General features: G+C 47.8%; 1 protein-coding gene across 1 annotated transcript; it reads right to left on the bottom strand.

Moving 5' to 3' along the window:
- Nucleotides 1-15,358: 15,358 nt before the first annotated feature.
- Nucleotides 15,359-17,984, bottom strand: EIF1 (eukaryotic translation initiation factor 1). Its single transcript, XM_046677353.1, has 4 exons — nt 17,820-17,984; nt 16,945-17,108; nt 16,700-16,801; nt 15,359-16,236 (listed from the first exon to the last, which is right to left on the bottom strand). The coding sequence occupies exons 1-4, from the start codon at nt 17,848-17,850 to the stop codon at nt 16,192-16,194; spliced, it is 342 nt and encodes a 113-aa protein (XP_046533309.1). The 5' UTR covers nt 17,851-17,984; the 3' UTR covers nt 15,359-16,191.
- Nucleotides 17,985-20,217: the final 2,233 nt, after the last annotated feature.

Here is a 20,217-nt window from a genome sequence, read left to right as displayed (position 1 = left end):
TATAATTAAGGTTATAGACTTTAAAATGGGGAGCTTATCCTGGATTATCTGAGTGGGCCCAATTTAATCAGATGAGCCCTTAAAAGCAGAGAACATTCTTCAGCCAGAGGTAGAAGAGACGTGGCTGAAGGATGAACCACACATTTGAAGAACGAGGAGGCCTCGACCTGCCCTCGCTGGTTTGAAGATGGGACGGGGAGAGCGACAGACCAAGGAATGCATGTGGCCTTAAGGAGCTGAGAGGGGCCCTGGGCTGAGGCCCCGCCACTGCAAAGAACTGAATTCGGCCAACAACGTGGATGAGCTTGGAGGTGATTCAGCCCCAGGATCTTCAGAAAGGAAGGCAGCCTGGTAATTTCGGCCAGGGAGCCGTGCTGTACCTGGACTTCTGACCTACAGAACTGCGAGAGAATGAATCTGTGTTGTTTTAAGCTTGTAAATTTGTGGTAATTTATTACGACAATGGAAAATGAATACAAGGGTTTCCAGCCTTTTGAAGGTTTCTGTCAGTAAGAATGGCCCTGCATGAGTCCGCATGGGATTTTTCAAATGCAATTTTTAGAGAGGTGTTCGTTGAGATATTCAGCCGTGCGTCTAGTCCACTTTCACCCCAGTTATTGAGCACCTGCTGAAGCCAGGGTCTGGACGAGGCCCTGGGGATAGGAGGTGAATGTGATCGGCCCTCTCATTGCGTTGATGGAGTTCAGACTCTGTGGAGGACACAAAAAATACGATGTGAAGGGGACAATGTTCCCTGGGAGGAGACTCCCCAGGGGCGACTCTGCACGCCTGACCACACTCCTGCCTGCCAGGCCAGCCTTGGGAAACTTCGCCACTGAAGAGCTGCAAACGCTGGCTTCCTAATTGGTTATTGATAGCGGAAAAGGGAGAAGCTGATAAGGACTCAATCACCCTGCCCCAGGCAACTGGGCCTTGGAGGGAGTGAAGGTGCGGGGACAAACAGTGACACCTGGGAGGTGTTCCAGTCAGTATGGGTATCCAGTGGTCATCCCCCCCAGGGCAGGGGGCTGGGGAGGGGGGAGCGGGCTTGTGACTTCTGCCTTCACCTGCTGCCCAAGTGATAAGCTAGCAGGACCCAGAGGACAGCTGCTCCCAGGCTGAGCTGGCGAGGCCACCCCCCAACCTCAGGGGCCAGGTGACAGCCCGGCTGTCTAGGAGAGAGCAGAGGGCACCCCCCGACTCCAGCCTCTGCCTGCTCTCCCAGGCCCTCCTCTCTCACCTTCTCATCTGAAGTCCACCTGTACCTTTGGAGCAGTTAGGGTCACCAGGGGAGCTCTAACCGGCCCCTGTGCCCAAGTCACACCCAGGTCCCCTGGAATCAGAAGCTGGGGAGCGAGACCCAGGCATCACTGGAGTCTGTGTGCAGGACAAGACAGGAGGCTTTGCAATCCTGGGCTCGAACCCGAGCTTTGGCACTTCCTAACTGTATGTGCCACCTAAGGCAAGTCACAGACTTCAGGATGATACTGGTACTTACCGGAGGGTCCTGGTAAGGGTTAAATGAGACACCTGCAGCATTCACCTGGTCTCTGAAACATGGTAAATTCTAAGTGAAAGTCTGCTATTATTTTCGGTATTTTCCTTACCACAGTCTTACCCGCACTTCATCGTGCTACTGCATCCCGCTGACTTCCAGGATATTCTGCCCCTTTCCTGGATTATTTTCCTCTCTACTCATCCCTGCAATAGTCCCTGGAGGCCTCCCCTACAGGGTAATGCCCCCTCCTTCGTGCAGGCCTCACACTAGCTCCTCATGTCCACCTACCTTCTGCTTCCCACAGCCCTGGTCACATCCTGGCCTCCCTCCTTGGGACGGTGTCCCCTCCCATATCTTAACAATAACCCTGTGCACTGTTGAATGAGCCCTCCCAGGGCATATTATCTCGCTTAATACTCAAAATCAAGCCCAGAACCCTGTTTGCAGACCGTCAAAATCCATTACATGCACACTTTTGTCAAAACCCACAGAGTGCACACTTAGCCTTACGAATTCCATTGTATGTAAATTTTACTCAAAAAGAAAAGAACTGTAACAAATGTTGAACTCTAGTTAAGGAATTGTTTAGGGCAAACTGTACTGTGAATTTATTTTGAAATGCATGAAAAATAAGACAGACGGATGGATAGATATGAGGTTGAGAACAATAAAATGTAAATTACAGAATCTAGTGCTGGGCATATGAGTGTTCACGTTAAAATTCAACTTTTCTGTGTGTTTGAACATTTTTATAATAAAACATTAGAAACTATTTTGTGTAGCAATATCTGATAGTGGTTTTAAGTGGGAAAATAATCCTGAAAGTGGCTATGTGAGAGCAGTCTGTACGCAGGCGCAGCTCAGAGGTGAGGAGGGGAGGGCCAGCCCGCCTAAGTTGCTTGCTCCAGGCCCGCAGGTAGACCAGGAGGGAGCTGAGCTGTGAACCTGGTCGGATTTCTTGGACTCACTGTACTGCTGCCTCTCCTCGCCCACAGCCTCGTGTCCCACCCTCTCTGCAGAAGCCCAGCTCCCGCTGAATCTACGTTCATGGTAGCCTCTGGTTCCTCCCCCTGCCCGAGTCCCCACAACCTCCCCACCCTTCCTGGTCTCATGGTCCTCCCTCCCCAGCCTGGCTTCACAGTTTGTCATTTCAGGTACGTGTGCAGCACCTAGACAGCTGCCCCTGTCCTGCTTCAGAACCGGCCAGGCTGGTCCCCCGTTCCTGGAGAGGACGCCGCCACCCCTTCCTCAGCTCCTGTCTCCGTCTCCCTCTCCCTGCAAACGGGAAAGTTCCTGAAAGTGACCAGTTGATTCAATTACAGATTAGTGTTCTGCAGCTGCGTTGTTGCCTGGCAACCTTGTGACTCATCTCTCCCCTCCCTCCTAGCGTCATCTGACGTCAGCCCCCTTTTGCCCGCCATGACCACGGTTGTCTGAGTCCACCTTCCGTCCTTTTCTCCTTTCCCCCAATACTGGAGGGTGCGGAGCCCTGTTCAAGGTCAGCCTCTCCACCAGGGCCCTTCATTGCAGAGCCCTCTTGCCTCCTTAGAGACCATGTGCCTTCACTTTTTCATTCGTTCATTCATCTATTTATTCAACAAAAAATTTCCTAAGTGCCCACGTTGTGTCAGGCACTGTGCTGACTCTGGGGACACAATGTTGGTCACCAGGGTCTTCATTCCTTTTCTCTGGGAGGGGAGAGAGTATGATATGAGCTTAAGGTGCCCTGGATGGTTGGGAGGGGAGGTAGGCAGGGAACACTTCTCCTTCCCCCTGGACCTTGAAGCTCTCCTACCTGCAAGCCTGATGTTTATAAAACATTTTCACCTCCCCTTACCAGAATAACACTGATTAAAATTTAGGGGGCCCTTCCATGGGCAGGTCCCCCTGCTAAGCACTTTACATGCATTACGTCTGCTAATCCTCACCACAACCCCATGAGGAGGGTAACACTATGGGCCCTAGTCTTTAGCCAAGGAAACTAAGGCACAGAGAGGTTGGTGATTTTGGGGAGAAACAATGAAGCAATCCACCACAGGCCTTGCTCATCCCTGAATGTTCTTGCTGAGTTTGCCAGAAATGCAAGGTCATGACCACTCTTTCTCCCGGCCATTTCTCAGGGTTGGGTTTGAAGTGAGTAATCTTGAAGGATGAGGTAATATCTCCCTATGGGACAAAGTGCAGGCTTGCTACTACTGGCTGTAAGAGCAGTAGATTCCCCAAGCTCAGTGTTCCTCATCTGCGAGCAACTACTGCCCACATAGCATCCATGTGGGTCCATATTGTGTCACCACCAAGGAACTCAGGGGCAAGGGGAACTGATGTAAATCATGCTGCTAGTTGGGTTGTGAGTAGTAAAGTTCTTTGTCTCTGACCCGGGAGTCTTGTGTCTTCTGCCAGCATTGGTGAAACAGTATTAGGATAACTTATCGGCTTGTAAGTCAGGTAAAATCAAATACCACACTCAACCCAGCGATTTGCCCAGGACACAGCTCACTGGACACATAGCTGAGACTGGAACCTAGGCAGTTGGACTCTATGAACATTAAAACAGTCTTTCCTTGCTGCATTTCTGCTTCCTCTACAGAGATCTTCTCTTCCCTTCACTCTGTCTATCGAGCCAGTGACTGGGGTTGGTGGGAGTGACAGGCAGTGGGGGCAGGGAGAAATGGGGGGTTCTGGTGGCTGACCTCACTTGACTGTTGTAAAAAGCTATTTCAGGGAAGGGAGAAGGGGCAGCACATTTCTTTAGGCTTTCCTGCAGTTCTGCATTTATAAACCCACCTAATTCCAAACTCTCCCTGGCAGAGGGTAGAGGACATTTTCATTCACCGGCCAAAGTGGTGCTGCCATGCGGCAAGGGCAAAAACCCTGCCCATAATTTGCCCACCCAGCCAGCTTTGAAATGATGTAATTAAAAAAGTATACATATACATCTAACCGGTTTATTGAGATATAGTTCACGTATCACACCATTCACTCTTTTAAAGTATACAGTCCAGTGGCTTTTGGTATCTTCACAAAGTTGCACAACCATTACCATTATCTAATTCCAGAACATTTTTGTCATCCCAAAAGGAAACCTCATACCCGTCTGCAGTCACTCCTCGTTCCTCTCAGCTCCTGGCAACCACTAGTCTACTCTCTGTCTCTATGGATTTGCCTATTCTGGACATGTCATATAAACAGGATCATACAATATGTAGCGTTCTGTGTCTGATTTCTTTCACCTGGTGTAATGTTTTCAAGATTCATTCATGTTGAAGCACGTAACAGTACTTTGCTCCATTTTTTGCTGAATAAATATTCCATTGTATAGATATGCTACATTTTTTTTTTTTTGAGGAAGATTAGCCCTGAGCTAACATCTGCTGCCAATCCACCTCTTTTTGCTGAGGAAGACTGGCCCTGAGCTAACATCCATGCCCATATTTCTCTACTTTATATGTGGGACGCCTACCACAGCATGGCTTGACAAGTGGTGCCATGTCCTCACCCGGGAGCCGAACCAGTGAACCCTGGGCTGCTCAAGCGGAACGTGTGCACTTAACCGATGCACCACCGGGCCAGCCCCATATATACTATATTTTATTTATTCATTTATCAGTTGATGGACATTTGGGTTGTTTCCACTCTGGTTGTTATGAACGATGCTGCTATGAACATTTATGTACAAGTCATTGCCTGAACATATGTCTTCACTTCTCTATGTTTAACTCTCTTCATATGTTCACTTCTCTATGTTAAACCCTGTGTTTAACTTTTTGAGGAACTGCTGGACTGTTTTCCTCCGCGGCTGCACCATTTTACATTTCTACCAGCAATGTATGAGGGTTCCCACTTCTCCACATCCTCCACCAAACATTATCGTCTGTCTTTTTGACTACAGTCATCCCAGCGGGTGTGAAGCGGCATCTCACTGTGGGTTTTTTTTTTTAAGATTTTATTTTCCCTTTTTCTCCCGAAAGCCCACTGATACATAGTTGTATATTTTTAGTTGTGGGTCCTTCTAGTTGTGGCATGTGGGACGTCGCCTCAGCATGGCCTGACGGGTGGTGCCATGTCTGCGCCCAGGATCCGAACCAGTGAAACCCTGGGCCGCCGAAGCAGAGCAAGCAAACTTAACCACTTGGCCACAGGGCCGGCCCCTCACTGTGGTTTTGATTTGCGTTTCCCTGATGGCTAACGATGTTGAGCATCTTTTCATATGGTTATTGGCCATTTGCAGGTCTTCTTTGGAAAAATGTCTCTTTAGACCCCCTGCCCATTTTTCAATTGTGTTCCCTTTTTATTATTGAGTTTTATTATTGAGTATCACTTTCTTGATAGCATCCTTTGAAATGAAAGTTTTAAAATTTGATAAAGTCTGATTCATCCATTTTTCTTTTGTCACTTGCAATTTTGGTGTCTTATCTAACTAAGAAGACTTTGCCTAATTGAAAGTCATAAAGATTAATTCTTTTATTTTCTTTTAAGAGTTCTATAGTTTTAGGGGCCGGCCCGGTGGCACAGCAGTTAAGTTCACACGTTCTGCTTCTCGGTGGCCCGGGGTTTGCTGGTTCGAGTCCCGGATGAGGACATGGCATCACTTGGCAAGACATGCTGTGGCAGACGTCCTACACGTGAAGTGGAGGAAGATGGGCATGAATGTTAGCTCAGGACCAAGCAGCAAAAAGAGGAGGATTGGCTGCAGACATTAGCTCAGGGCTAATCTTCCTCAAAAAAAAAAAAAAACGAGTTCTATATTTTTAGGGGCTGGCCCCGTGGCTGAGTGATTAAAGTTCATTGTACTGCACTTAGGCAGCTAGGGTTCACGGGTCTGGATCCCGGGTGCAGACCTACCCTGCTCATCAGCTATGCTGTGGTGGCATCCCACATACAAAATAGAGGAAGATTGGCACAGAAGTTAGCTCAGGGCTAATCTTCCTCACACACACAAAAAGAGTTCTGTATTTTTAGCTCTTTTATTTAGGTCTACGATCCGCTTTGAGTTAATTTTTGTATCCAGTGGAAAGTATGGGTCCATCTTCACTTTTTCGCATGTGGATATCCCCTTGTCCCAGTATCATTTGTTGAAAAGACTATTTGTCCCCATTGAATTGTCTGGGTACCCTTGTCGAAAATCAGTAGACTGAAATATGATGATTCCTGACAATTTGTAATTTGGGGGAATTTGTGTTATTTCAAACGTAATGTGTAGAGTGAGGTTTTATTAGTGTGTTTTATAACAGCTTTGCAACTTTCCAGGCGTACCAGAGTCCCCTGGAGGTCTTGTGAAGAGGCAGATTCTGATTGGGTTCGGCTCAGATGGGCCCTGGGACTGTATTTCTAACAAGTTCCCATGTTAGCCCAGTGCCGTTGGTCTGCAATCACACTTGGAGTAGCAGGCCTTTATAAAACGTGATTTCTTTTCTTTTTAAATATTCTTTTCTGTGTTTTCTCCCCAAATCCCCCCAGCGCATAGTTGTATATTTTAGTTGTGGGTCCTTCTAGTTGTGGCATGTGGGACGCCACCTCAGCATGGCCTGACAGGCAGTGCCACGTCCGCACCCAGGATCTGAACTAGCAAAACCCTGGGCCACTGAGGCAGAGTGCACGAACTGACCCACTTGGCCACGGGGCCGGGCCCTAAAACGTGATTTCAAATGGCCCAATTTAAATTCACATATGAAAGCTCCAGTGAAAAAGAGGTTTGTGAGTAACTGCTCAAAGAGCTGGCAGCACACAGATTACCTTAAGAAATAAGAACTTCTCTCTCCTCATCGATTATCCAAAACTTAAAGCTACTCTCTCAAACAGCCCTTAAAAAGGAAATGAAAACCATAGGGTACTTCGAAAATTATAGCCATGAGAATTCTAAGAGATGGGGCCAAATCCAATTTAGAGCGTTAAAGCATTAAGGAATTAATATAAACGTGTGAATCTTCAAACTCAAGAAGTTAGAAAAAGAACTGCAAAGTCAACCAAGGAATGAGGGCGGAAAGAAAAATGATAAAAAGTGGAAAGCAATGATTGAGAAAAACAAAAAAAATGATAGGGTTGTTAAGACTGAGAATGGATTTTTTTTTGAAAAATCAATAAAACAGAGAAACATTAGCAAGACCAATTGTTCAAAAAACAGAAATCCCATGTGGTTAGACGTGAGAAAGAGGATTTAATTAACAAAGAGAGATTTTTAAAATTATAAGAAATACTATGCATTATTTTATGCTAATAAACATGATCATCTCAATAAAAGGGACAATTTTCTCAATAAAAGGGAAAAATACACATTTACAAAATCAAGAAGAAAACTCAAATAGTTCAAAATTAAAGAAGAAATTGAAGGAGTCATCAAAGAATTACCTCTAATAAAGATTAAAGGCCAGAGGATTTAATGACGGACTATCATTCAGCCATTAAAAATGGTGTTTACAAAGAACAATTAAGGACACAGGGAAATTCTCACATAGTGGATTATGGTGATTTCTATTTTCTTTTTTCCTACATTTTGCTATTTTCCCATTTCTTTTCAGTGAATGTATATTATTTTCCTAGTCAAATAAAATGTTTTTTAAGGAAGAGCAGGGTGCACCCAAGCCTCCATCTCTTCATCCCCAGCTCACTGCTCCGGGTGGGGCTTCTGACCCTCCTTAAGGTCATCAACCCAATGGCGCTGGATCTCTCTTAGTTTCCCACCATAGTTTCCTGCAGCAGTTGGCACTGTTGGCCAGCCCTCTGGGCTTCTCTGATAAGGTCCCCTACTAGGTACTTCTCTACCTGCTTCATCCTTCCATTCCTTCCACTCTCTAAATGTAGACGCTACTACGATGTCCAGACTCTCCTTCCCTCTCCCTTGGTGGTCCCTCCCTTTGTCATGACTTTGGTTACGCCTTCAGTGTTCTTGATCCTCAAGCTGTCTCCAGCCACAACTCCTCTTCCAAGTCCAGACTCCATTGCCACCTCTTTGCTGTGTTCATTCATTTATTCACGCATTCATTCACATTTATGGAGTACTTAATCGGGGCAGGCATGGTGCCAGGTGTGGGGGTTCAAACCACACCTTTTCTCTCATGGCGTTTATACTCCAGCTGGGGAGTCAGATGCTAAACCAACCACTGTAGAAATACCTAATTATTTCACCTGCTGCAAGGGGTCACGTTCGGTGTGTGATGGGAGAGGCTCTCTGTTTCTCCATCGCAGCAGTCACTGTCTGGACAAGAATCTTATTTATGTTAGGTTGATTTTGTTTGTCTTCTTCCACTGGAACATTTGCTCCACATGGGCGGGGATCTCTGTTCGGTGCTACATCCCAGTGCCTTAAAGGGTGTCTGGCACATTCTACGTTCAGAATAAATGTTTACTGAATGAATGCATGGTTCATGCTATAAGAAGTTTAAAATTAGCAGGGTTATCCTATTTGGTAGACTGGGAGGGAAAAGGTGGGTTAAATCAGTGATTCTCAAAAGGGGGGTGTGGTTTTTGTCCCCCAGGTGCATTTGGCAATGTCTGGAGACAATTCTGGTTGTCCGGGGGGTGAGGGAAGAGGTGCTATTGGCCTCTAGTGGGTAGAGATCAGAGATGCTGCTAAACATCCTATGATACACAGGACAGCTCCCCTCCTCCCCAACAAATACCTCTCTGGCCCCAAACATCAATAATGCTGAGGGTGAGAAACCCTGGGTTGCCTGAGCCCACTGGGAACTATCATAAGCCTGGGCCAGCTTCTCATAGAGTTGCCCACATGAATGTCTTCTGTCCTGCGTCCAGCAGCAAAGCAGCTGAGATCTCTCTCAGTGAGCCTCAACTTTTTTGGACTCAACAATCCTTTTCTCTCTTCTGTTAAGAATCTAGAGGACCAACTTGGGAATTTTAGATCATTTGCAACATATACCAGGGATACACCAGGCATTTTAAGTAAAAGGTAATTTATTGGAAGTTGGCAAATTATGATAGGTTCTTCTCTGAGGTTTAATTTAAAATACAATCTGGGGCTGGCCCAGTGGTGCAGTGGTTAAGTTCGCACGTTCCACTTCTTGGTGCCCTGGGGTTCGCCGGTTCGGATCTCGGGTGCGGATGTAGCACCACTTGGCAAGCCACGCTGTGGTAGGCGTCCCACATAGAAAGTAGAGGAAGATGGGCACGGATGTTAGCTCAGGGCTAGTCTTCCTCAGCGAAATGAGGAGGATTGGCAGCAGTTAGCTCAGGGCTAACCTTCCTCAAAAAAAAAAAAAAAAAACAATCTGTAATAATCATACCATTTAAAGACAAATTTCTGGGGGCCGGCCCCTGGCAAAGTGGTTAAGTTTGTGCGCTCTGCTTCAGCAGCCCAGGGTTTTGCTGGTTCCCATCCTGGGCGCCAACATGGCACTGCTCATCAGGCCATGCTGAGGCGGTGTCCCACATAGCAGAGCCACAAGGACCTACAACTAGAATGTACAACTATGTACTGGGGGGCTTTGGGGAGAAAGAAAAAAGAAAAAGAAGATTGGCAACAGCTCAGGCGCCAATCTTTAAAAAAAAAGATAATTATTGACTTTCCCCATTAGAAAAGCAACACAATACTTTTTATATTTAATTAGAAGAAAAAGCATGACTTCCGACAAATTAAAAAGTGATACTGTATCACGTTTGGTTACAAGAATATATATTAAAATGCAGATTTAAATTTCATTATGTATTTTTAAAAAAACTAAAGTTAGGGCTGGCCTCCTGGGTGCTGTAGTTAAGTTTGTGTGCCCTGCTTTGGCAGCCTGGGGTTTTAGGGGGTTTGTGGGTTTGGACCCCGGGTATGGAGCTACACACAACTTATCAAGCCACGCTGTGGCAGCAGCCCACATGCAAAATAAAGGAAGACTCGCAACAGATGTTAGCTCAGGGCCAATCTTCTGCACCAAAAAGCAAACGAAAACCCCCTGCAAACTAAAGTTCCTTAAGATCCCCTTACATTTGTTATACTTTTGTATTATTTCTCCCAGAGGGTGATACAAGAGAGTTCCAGGCTACTCACACACAAGCCCACTGCAAACAGCACGTGAGAGATGTAGGCTCTCTTTGGTCCCAGTGAATGAAAAGCCAAATTAGATCTAGCCCTCCCTATATTTTCTCCTTCAACATGGTTTTTGACACCTCGGAGACCTCTTAATTGGATGAACAGGACCTGCAGGTCTAGTGGGGCTCCGCGGGGGTGAATGGGTAGGTCAGCATCACCCGAGGGCCACCCCCAATGGTTTTGGCCTGGGGATGTGAGGACTGAGCCCAGGCTTGGTACCACTGAAGAGCTCCCCAGCTGATTCCCGGGACAGCCAGGTTTCTGCCCCTCTCAGCCGGTGCAATCCTACTCAGTCCGTATTCAGCTCACAACTGTTGCCCTCCGTACTCCAACAGCCTGTTTTTGTTCATTTCAGGGCAGATCTCAAACTGAAATGGAAAACGTACTTATAAAACATTAAAAGTCATAATGCTACTGTCTTTTTTTAACCAGCTCGCAGATCACACTATGAGGTCTGCTAATTTTATGGTCCAACCCAGTGCTTCTCCAATTGTGTTAAATGAAGATTGTTAAAGTGAAGATTGATTTAGTAGGTTTGGGGTGGGGCTGGAAGCTCTGCCCGTCCAACAAGCTCCCTGGCGATGCTGAGCAGCGAGTCTTTAGTTCTGTCTCCACGGTGGACCGCGGAACCAGGCGAGCCACATCTCAGCACTGGCTTGCGCCTGTTTCCCGCAGCCTCACAGAAATGGAGTGAGAATCAATGGCTTGACACACACACAGAGTGACTGTCGTGTTTATGTTTTAACTGCCATATTAACATTTTTCACCCTCTGTGTTCCCTGTGCTTCCTGTTTTTAACCAATTGTCCTTTCTGGATATAAATTAACCATAAAGGACTAAGATTAAAGACAATTTAAACTGTGCAATGACCCGGATTGCTGCAGCTGCACGGCGGCTGGCGACAGTGGCTGTGGAGCGAGTGAGTCAGGCATGGCTCCTGCCTGACTCACACCCCGTTTTGGAGATATTTAAAAATATTTTAAATAGTTATTAATTTTAAAAATCGATATTGAAATATGCACCGTTACTGCTTGCAATGACGTGCCTGGAAAACCTTGGTTAATCCCTGGGGCTCTGGAAGCCACGGAAGGAAACCACGGACCAGTGACTCTTAACTGTTTTGGGTCGTTGGCTCTTTTAAGAATCTGATTATTGCTATGGACAGTCTCCCAAGAAAATGCACCCACGTACATTACACACGATATTTCACTCTCAGGGGTTGGTTTCTCAGATGCTGGTAACCAAGTTCTGACCCTCGGCTGCCCCCTTGTCAAACCATCTTAAATATAATACTCCTGATTACTTTCCTGGAATTTTAGCTCGATGATGCTTCTCTCCTGCTCAAGTTTCCGGGATAGCTCCCCATTAGCCACAGTAGTGTTTCCACAGGTGTGGTTTGTGGCTCTCCCAGAGGAATTGGCTGATGCTGGTTAAAAAGGCCGGTTCCTGGGCCCCACCTCAGAGCTTCCAGATCAGAATCTCTGCCTGAAGGCAGGCCATTCCCTGGAGTTTGTAGGCTGGGCACTCGACCCTTGGAGCCTCGGTCACATCTCGTACCAGACGAAGAAAATGCACCCACGGGCCAAACAACTATGTATTTTCCATAATATTTTTGAAAAGATGTTGATAAATTTTACAAATCTAAGTTTTGTTAAAAATAGTCAATATTGGGGCTGGCCCCGTGGCCGAGTGGTTAAGTTTGCGCGCTCCGCTGCAGGCGGCCCAGTGTTTCGTTGGTTCGAATCCTGGGCGCGAACATGGCACTGCTCATCAAACCACGCTGAGGCGGCGTCCCACATGCCACAACTAGAAGAATCCACAGCGAAGAGTGTACAACTATGTACCGGGGGTGTTGGGGAGAAAAAAGGAAATAATAAAATCTTTAAAAAAAAATAGTCAATATTGTTCTTTCTCTAAAACGCTTATTACGTTTCCATATAGTTATGTAAGAATTGTGCTGCAGCTACTGCCAATGTTCCCTGTTGTAAGCGTCCCCGTTATTCATTCTGATTTTGCAGATTTTTGGTCAAATTTTGGAGAAGATACGTTTCTTTTCAGTTCGTAGACATTTTTGAAGGCCCTTGGGAAGTGGGTGGGACCTGGGCATTGTTCAGCTAACACCCAGGAGAGCCAGACTGTCCTGGGTGGGGCCTAGAACTGGAATTTTTAACAAGCTCCCCAAGAACAGTGCATTTTATGAATATTTGAATTAGAAAGATTTAAGAGAGCGCAAGAGAAGAAATTACCAAAGCCTCAGATTTTGTGTTAATTTTGAAATAATGTGTATCTCCTGAAAAGTTAAAAACTAGTCAAGGAGCTCTTAATTTCGCTCTTGTGAAGAGTGACCTGTGTTTCGACACTGACGCCACAAGAGGGCACCACTCCGGCTTGTAAACAAGGACAGGGGTCAAGTCGAGCTACCGAATGGAATGTGTGGCTCCCGAAGATACTGTTTCTTTGACCTATTTCTAGGTAAAATTAGAATAGGCTTTAGTTTTTGTAGATTGCTGCTCAGTTTTAGCTGACCAGTTCACATTTTGTCTTCACAGCACCATTGTAAGGAATTTTCGGTTTGTCCCTGCTTGTCCCTATTGCAGAGGGTGGGCACCGGGGCAGGAGGGCTGCTGAGGCCTGGGGTGGGGCAGGCAGACTGAGGGGAGACACGGGAGGTAACGGGAGAAGAGGGAAGGGGTGAATGTTGGACAGAGAGGGGAATGAGGACATAGACAGAAGAGACTGGAGGTCGGGGAGAGGAACGAGGGAGCAGAGAGCCGCGAGACATTTGTCAGAGATGCTTTTGTACAGAAACATCTAAAGGTCTTAGCCTGCTCTCATCTCACACCAACCTTCCAGCCCTCACTTTCCTCTACTCCCTTCTCTCCACCTACTTGCTAAGTTATGTTACCTCTCTGAGTCTCAGTGTCACCATGGGACTGAGGCCCTACTGCTAAATCAATGAGTCGATGTACACCTGAAGCCCTTGGCACACGCCTGGCACACAGTGAGAAACAGAACTGTATTTTTCTGCTCTATGCAGGCCCTTTGTTCCAGCCAAACGGTCCCAGCTTAGATTCCTCATACACACTGGGTGCTTCCACCTCTAGGTCTTGACTCCTGTTCCACGTTACCTGGAATGCCCCACTTCAGTGGCACCTCCCTTATGAAGCCTTCCCTGGCACAGATGAGGGTGGGGAAGATTTCCCAATCCTCAGAGATCCTGTGGCTCTTCGGCCACACCAGTGGTGGCATTGCCCCTTTCTGCCTCGCGTCAAGGCTCTGTGCTGGTCTTGACAGCCCTCTCAGGCTGTCAGCTTCCCAAGCACAGGGTGTCTGCTTGACTCGCCTTTGTGCGCTGATTCCCCACGATGCACTGCGCGTACCAACCAATCTGTCAAATGAGCTACTAAGATTGTGAATGTCGTCATCCGACGGAAGAGCAGAGAGTCCCGGGTTCCAGATGAGGTTCCACCACTTACCAGCCTTGCAAATTCCACATCTGTTTTCTCAATCATCAAGTGGAGAGAACTACGCTTAATTTCAGCCCTGAGGTACACCCAAGTCACATCAACTGCACTACAGTGTCGACAAACCTCCTAGTTCACAGGTAATTGGTTTTGCTTGGTTCCAGACAGCTGATTTTAATACTGATGTTGCTACTTTAACTTGGAATAATCCTTCTGGAAATTGGAGGTCCTTAAAAGGCGCAAAAGATGTTAAGCTGAGCTACAGCACAGCACAGGACCTGCACATCAACCTACAGCCTGTGATTGTTTCCTCCCACCGTCTGCTTGTGGTTTTCTGTGGGGACAGCCTCCAGGGTTGCTTCTACAAGTGCCTCAAGAAAAGCACTCTTGTCTACAGTCAAATCTTACTGATTTCAAAGTATCACCCACACGTTTGAAGATTATGTCTGGAGTCAAGTGGTAAATTCTTCCTTTTACTAGATCAGTTTTGTAGGACCTTATCTTAATAAAGCTTCCACCTCCGGGGTTAGAATCATCTTCTATTTCCAGAGCACATGCCGGTGGCTCAGCCTTTCACCCACCCTCCCCCACACCTCAGCCGGTTCCAGGTTGGCCTTTATCTACAAGACAGGGGCTGGCAACAAACACGAAAAGGGCTGATTCCTCATGACCATTCTCAGCGGTTTGAAGCCTTTATTTCTGTACCTGAAATTAGTACCAGTTCTCGTGATCCACATGCTGGAAGAATTCTATTATGTAACAGAATCAACGGCCCCAAGAATAGACCTCTATATACTTACTACTCATCATCCTTTGTGAAGGGGTGGCCTCCCAACGTTCAATTTCATCTCAAACACTTTAGTCACTGAACTTTTTAATACTGCAAACCTATTCCCTAGAAGTACACGCTTGTGCATCTCTTCCAGGGCTTTGTGGATTAGATCAAATCCCACACCACGTTTGCCCTTTTGTTACAGCTTTAAGCCATGGCCCCTTTACTGAGGGAACTCAGGGATTTCCAATCAACCCGCTCTGTCACCTCACAAGGCAAGTTCCTCGACAACCACTGAGAGCAGTGACAGCCCAGTAACCACTGATCACTCAGACTACTGGCCAAGCATCCATCAGCCACGCAGCACCGTCTTTCAGGACAGATTAATGGGATCGTGTACCCCTGGCTAAATGCTCGCAAATCAGCTGACCCATGGGGCACTTGGAAGGGACAAGCTCACTAGGTTTTCTTGGCCAAGAGATTCAGGCCCCAGTTGAGAAGCTACGGGTGTAGACGTAACAGCCACTGCCCATTTCTGCAGTTTCTTCACATACAAGATCGGCTATACAAAAAAATAGAATCTGCAAATCAGGTGTTTCTGAAAACCAAGTTTTATTTAAATAAGGGTTTAAATACATTACATAACATTAAAACTGAAGGGAAGGAAAAAACCAACGACCAGTTTGTTACTTCACATGGCATTGGGCAGCTGCTGCTAGTCAAGCCGCAAGTTCTACAGCTGGCTACGTGACTGACACACATCAGTTTGAGATTTGTTCCCTTGTCAAAAGTTTAACTCTGCTAGAAGGGTGGCCTCACATTCTGGTGTTTGGACATCAATTAGCTAGGATATGTCTGGTCAAAAAGACCTTGCTGGCAAGCCAGATGTCCTATCACCTCATTAGAGGGAAGGGGGCCACTGTAAGCTCTGTGCACCCGGGCAGGCTGGAGACACCAGGGCATCACTCTTCGACTACCAAAGGCTCCCGCCTAGTGGTGCAGCTGCCGTTGCTGCCTTACCCCATCCTCTCCTCTCAGCTTCACCAAGGGCTGCTCAGGTGGTGACATTCTCTCAGGGCAGGGAACTCTGTAGAGGGAGAGCCGAGGAGCTTCTGGCCAGACATAGCCGTCTGTGATCTTGGGGCTCTGGGCTTGGCCGAAACATCACATTATTGCTTTGTTTCAGGCTGGACACTGCCAGGCGCCCACTGCTTGACCTCTGTTTAAATGAGGGACTTCAAGACTAGACAGCATGGCTCTTTTCAGTTTATTGCATGAAGGAGTTACACTAGTCCAAGTTAAAAGCAGACCCCAAATGGTTACATTATACAAGCTGTGAGGTTTTTAAACTTGTGACAAGGGACAGAAGGGAAATTCTACTCATTGCAAGGAAATCCTCACTTAAGCTTCAATGAGCCAAAAGCACTTAAAACCCATGAACCTTCAGCTGGTCCTCCTTAGCCAGTCCAATCTGCAAAGAAAAAAAGGGCAAAGTTTTAAAGAGGGGACAGAGAGAGTTAAAGCCTGTATTTCTGATGCTGACAATTCTGTGTTCCTGCTTCTACACCGGGCAAGTCCAAGAGCCAAGTGCACACCTCACCACCACGAGCACAACGGTTTTCAGTTCAGGGTACGCAGTTAAGAACCAATGCAGCAAGATTCTAACACTTAGGAACAGCCAACTAGATATCTTATTTCAGTATTTGTGTGCAATTTAAATTTGCATCTTTAAAGTAGATCCATGCAAACAGTAAACTTAAGGCAAACAAGTACCTTCTGTTTTTGGAAATACCTTTGTCTATATCCCTCCAAACAACTCTTCTGCACAGTCGTACAAAAGGAGCTTCTATATCCCCAGCAGAAATAGACCAGCCAGGATCTGAGATTAGCCAGGGCAGAGCACAAACGGATTATCAAAAAGCGACTGAACTTACCTCTACCAGGAACTGGCATATGTTCTTGCGCTGGTCACCCTGTAGTTGAATTACTTCTCCATATTCTGGATGCTCAATTACAGTACCATTGCAGGCAAATTTCTGCAAGCACAAGGGAATCAAAGCAAATTAGGTCAAGCAACAGCACCAAGGCGCCAACGATCCTCTCTGGGAAAGAACACAACACAGCACTGCCACGTGGGCAAGTTAAATGTGAGTTCCCTACGATCTCATCGAAGACTCACCTTCTTAAACGCCTTCACTAGTTTCTTTTTATCGTAATCATCAGCGATCCCTTGGACAGTAGTAAGAGTCTTCCTGCCGTTTCTCTGTTGAATTCTTATATGGATATAATCCTCAGTGCCAGCAGGAAGCAGATCATCACCCTTACTTGCATCAGCAAAGGGGTCTGGGAAGAAAGTTCAAGCTCGTTTGGAGCTGTCGTAGCTCTGTTGCCACTGCCACCCTCCCACTGGATCTTTTCCAGGTGCAGAAACTCATACTGAAATCGCCAGTTAGATCAGGTATGTCCTTTCTCGACTCTCCCGGAACAGGTCAATCCGGGACGGCCGGCTTCCCCAGCCCCGGAGAAGGCCTGGGCCTCCTGCCCCGGGCCCGCCCTCGGACACCGATCACGTGTCAGGGAAGCCGGGGGTGGCAGACAGCGCCCCTCCCGGCTGATGCAACCGGCCGGAACCCGAGCCCCGAGGCGGGGCCGAGCTTCCCGCCCCATTGGCGTGCGCGTTTGTCACTTAGGGCTGGCGCCGCCTCTCCCTCCCGGCGCCGTGACAACAGCGGTGACGTAACGGACGTGACGCAAGGGTGGCAGGAGGGGCAGGTGTGGCCCGAGGCGGCCCGGGAGCCATTAGTAAATGCGCCACCCGAGCCACCAGGCCCGCCCAAAGGCTGACCTCCCGCCCGCTCCTTCCGGTCGCGTTCTGGGGCCGACTCCTGGACCCAGGCCTCGGCCCCGCTGCCCGCGCACCCGGACAGCTTCTCTCTGCTCAAGTTCACGAAGGGCCGGGCCGCTCGGCAGCTTTCCGGGCCCCGTCTCCGGGCCGAGAGTGCTCCGCCGCCCACCTGGGCCTTCCCCCCACGGACCGTCCGTCCCGCGGCTTACCGAAAGAGTGGAGGTTCTGGATAGCGGACATACGATACGATTCCTTTTCCTCGGTGGAAACGGCCTGCGGAAGGCGGCGGCGGGAGAAGGCGGGCGGGGGGGACGGAGCGTCGGGAAGCGAGGGGGCTCGAGGGGGAGGCTGCTGAGTCCTCGGCGGCGGCTCAGTGACTGGGGCGGAGGGGCGGTGCCTGTATTCACTTATATAGCCGCCCCTGTGACGCCAGCGCGTTGCACTCACGTCCCGGCCCCACCCACGGCGTCGTGCCCTGAGCGCCCAAGCGCCGTCTCTTCCAATTGGTCCGGGGGCGGAGATGCGGCGCGGCGCTTGCGCAGGAGCTCAGTGCTGCAGGAGGGCGTCCTCCTGGCTCTCGGAGAGCTGGAAGGGGGAGGGAAAGCTTGGTCAGTCTAGGCGCCTGCGCAGTGCGGGAGCAAGGTGTCTGGGCTGCGCAGAAAATTGGCGGAGGTTTCGGGCGCGCCTGCGCACTATGTTCTCTGGCACGTTCCATCCTCTTGACTCTGTTGCGGCGTTACCTGCTCCAGGAAAGATTGTTCCTGGGGGTTATTGGCACTCCTTAGAGGGGGTTTAGATGCCGAGCGTCCCGCACATGACAGATGCCCCCTATCTCATACCCACCCACCTACCCACCGGGTCACACACTTACTCCCACTTTCTTTGCAGATTTACGGCGGCACCTTTATTTAATCAACCTAGAATAACATGACCCAAACCCTAACTTTAGCATTTAGATTAATTTATCATTTAGATGAATCTAATCTAAAAATGGATTAGTCTGTAAATTTACCATTTAGATAATCTAAGGAAAGGACACCTAGCTCATTAGCACGAGGCCAAGAGAGAGTAATGCTGGTTCTGGGGGACGGAGAAGAATTCAGGCGCCTGAAGGATGTCCTTTGTGTCTTACAAATCGTGTGTGGTGGAGCCTTCTCGGAGCGTAGATGAATATTTCCTTCAAATCAGTCAACCTTTCTTGTTCTTTGCATTTATTAATTGAAATGTTTTCCGCTGCATGGGTAAAAAGAGTGGTTTTAGACGCCACAGGCCTCCAGGGGCCAGGCAGGTAAGATAAAGGAGTGCAGACCGTAGCCAAGTGTGATGTCATGGGGTGTGGTGGGTGTTAGGTTGGAGCTAGAGGCTGCAGCGGCTACTCACCTCCAGCCCCTTGTGCTAGATCTTCTTTTTCAAGGGAACCTGGAAATCCAGGTTTTTATATAAAATCTCTTGATTTTTAAATATTCCCAATAAATTGAATTTTTGGAAAAACGCTGCGCAAGCCAAACCAAAAAGTGTGTGTTGGCCCCATGGACTGCTGGTTTATGACCTTTAGCAGTCAGGGTCACTGGCCTCGTGGAGTCTAGTGGGAGAGAGACAGTAAACAAATAAAATGACAGATTGTGGGAGGTACCAAGAAAGAAGGAAACAGAGTGATGGGAGAGAATGATAGGGGCCTCAGAAGGCCTCTGAGGAGCTGACATCCCAGCTGTCATTTAGAGGGTAGGAAAGAACCTGCTGTGGGGCAAGGTGAGAGGCTGTCCGATAGAAAACCCTGAGGGAGGAGAAGCTAGGTGGACTCAGTAGTTTGGTTTGATTCCGTGTTTACTAAGTAATCTTCTGATGAATAATTTGGCTTCGTTGATTCCAGGAAGCGGGGACATGGGCGTCGATGACATGGGCGTCCCAGTCTCACATCCCCCCGGTCTGCGAAGCTGAGTGCCCTCCTGCCCTCCACCTGGGAGCCTCGGCACTTGCAGACCTGGCTCTGCCTGAAAGGGGTTTGGGGCGACAGTGGGTGAGTCAGAGCTATCCTTCCCAGTGTGCACACATTTTGTTATACTGAGTTTTAAAATAACAATGTGGTCCAGCTTATTGATCTTTCTTTTTTGGGAAAAGATCCTTTCCGTGTTGTATTAAAGAAACCCTTTGTCTGCCCGAAGTTTATAAAGATATCCTGTATTTTCTTTTTTCTTTCTTTCTTTTTTTTTTTTTTTGAGGAAGATTAACCCTGAGCTAACATCTGCCATAAATCCTCCTCTTTTTGCTGAGGAAGACTGGCCCTGAGTTACTATCCGTGCCCATCCTCCTCTTCTTTATACGTGGGACACCTGCCACACGCGGCTTGCCAAGTGGTGGGTAGGTCTGTGCCTTGGATCCAAATCGGCGAACCCTGGGCCACTGAAGTGGAACGTGCGAACTTAACTGCTACGCCACTAAGTCAGCTCCAAGATATTCTGTATTTTCTTCTGAAAGCTTTAAAGCTTTGCTTTTTACATGGAATTTACTTTTGTGTGTGGTGTGAGACTGGGGGCTATTTTTTTTTTCCTCCGTGGATAACCAATTTTCCCAGCGCCCTTTATTGAGTAACACATCTTCTCCTTACAC

Source organism: Equus quagga, chromosome 11, assembly GCF_021613505.1.
Source record: "Equus quagga isolate Etosha38 chromosome 11, UCLA_HA_Equagga_1.0, whole genome shotgun sequence".
Lineage (NCBI taxonomy): Eukaryota > Metazoa > Chordata > Mammalia > Perissodactyla > Equidae > Equus > Equus quagga.
This window is presented reverse-complemented; position numbering and strand designations above follow the sequence as displayed.

Excerpts from the sequence above, each read along its gene's own strand:
- EIF1 (XM_046677353.1), bottom strand. The coding sequence starts at position 17,850 with ATGTCCGCTATCCAGAACCTCCACTCTTTCG. Across the intron at positions 17,109-17,819 it reads CCAGAACCTCCACTCTTTCG|ACCCCTTTGCTGATGCAAGT; the intron begins GTAAGCCGCGGG and ends CTTTCTTCCCAG. Across the intron at positions 16,802-16,944 it reads TAGTGAAGGCGTTTAAGAAG|AAATTTGCCTGCAATGGTAC; the intron begins GTGAGTCTTCGA and ends TTGTGCTTGCAG.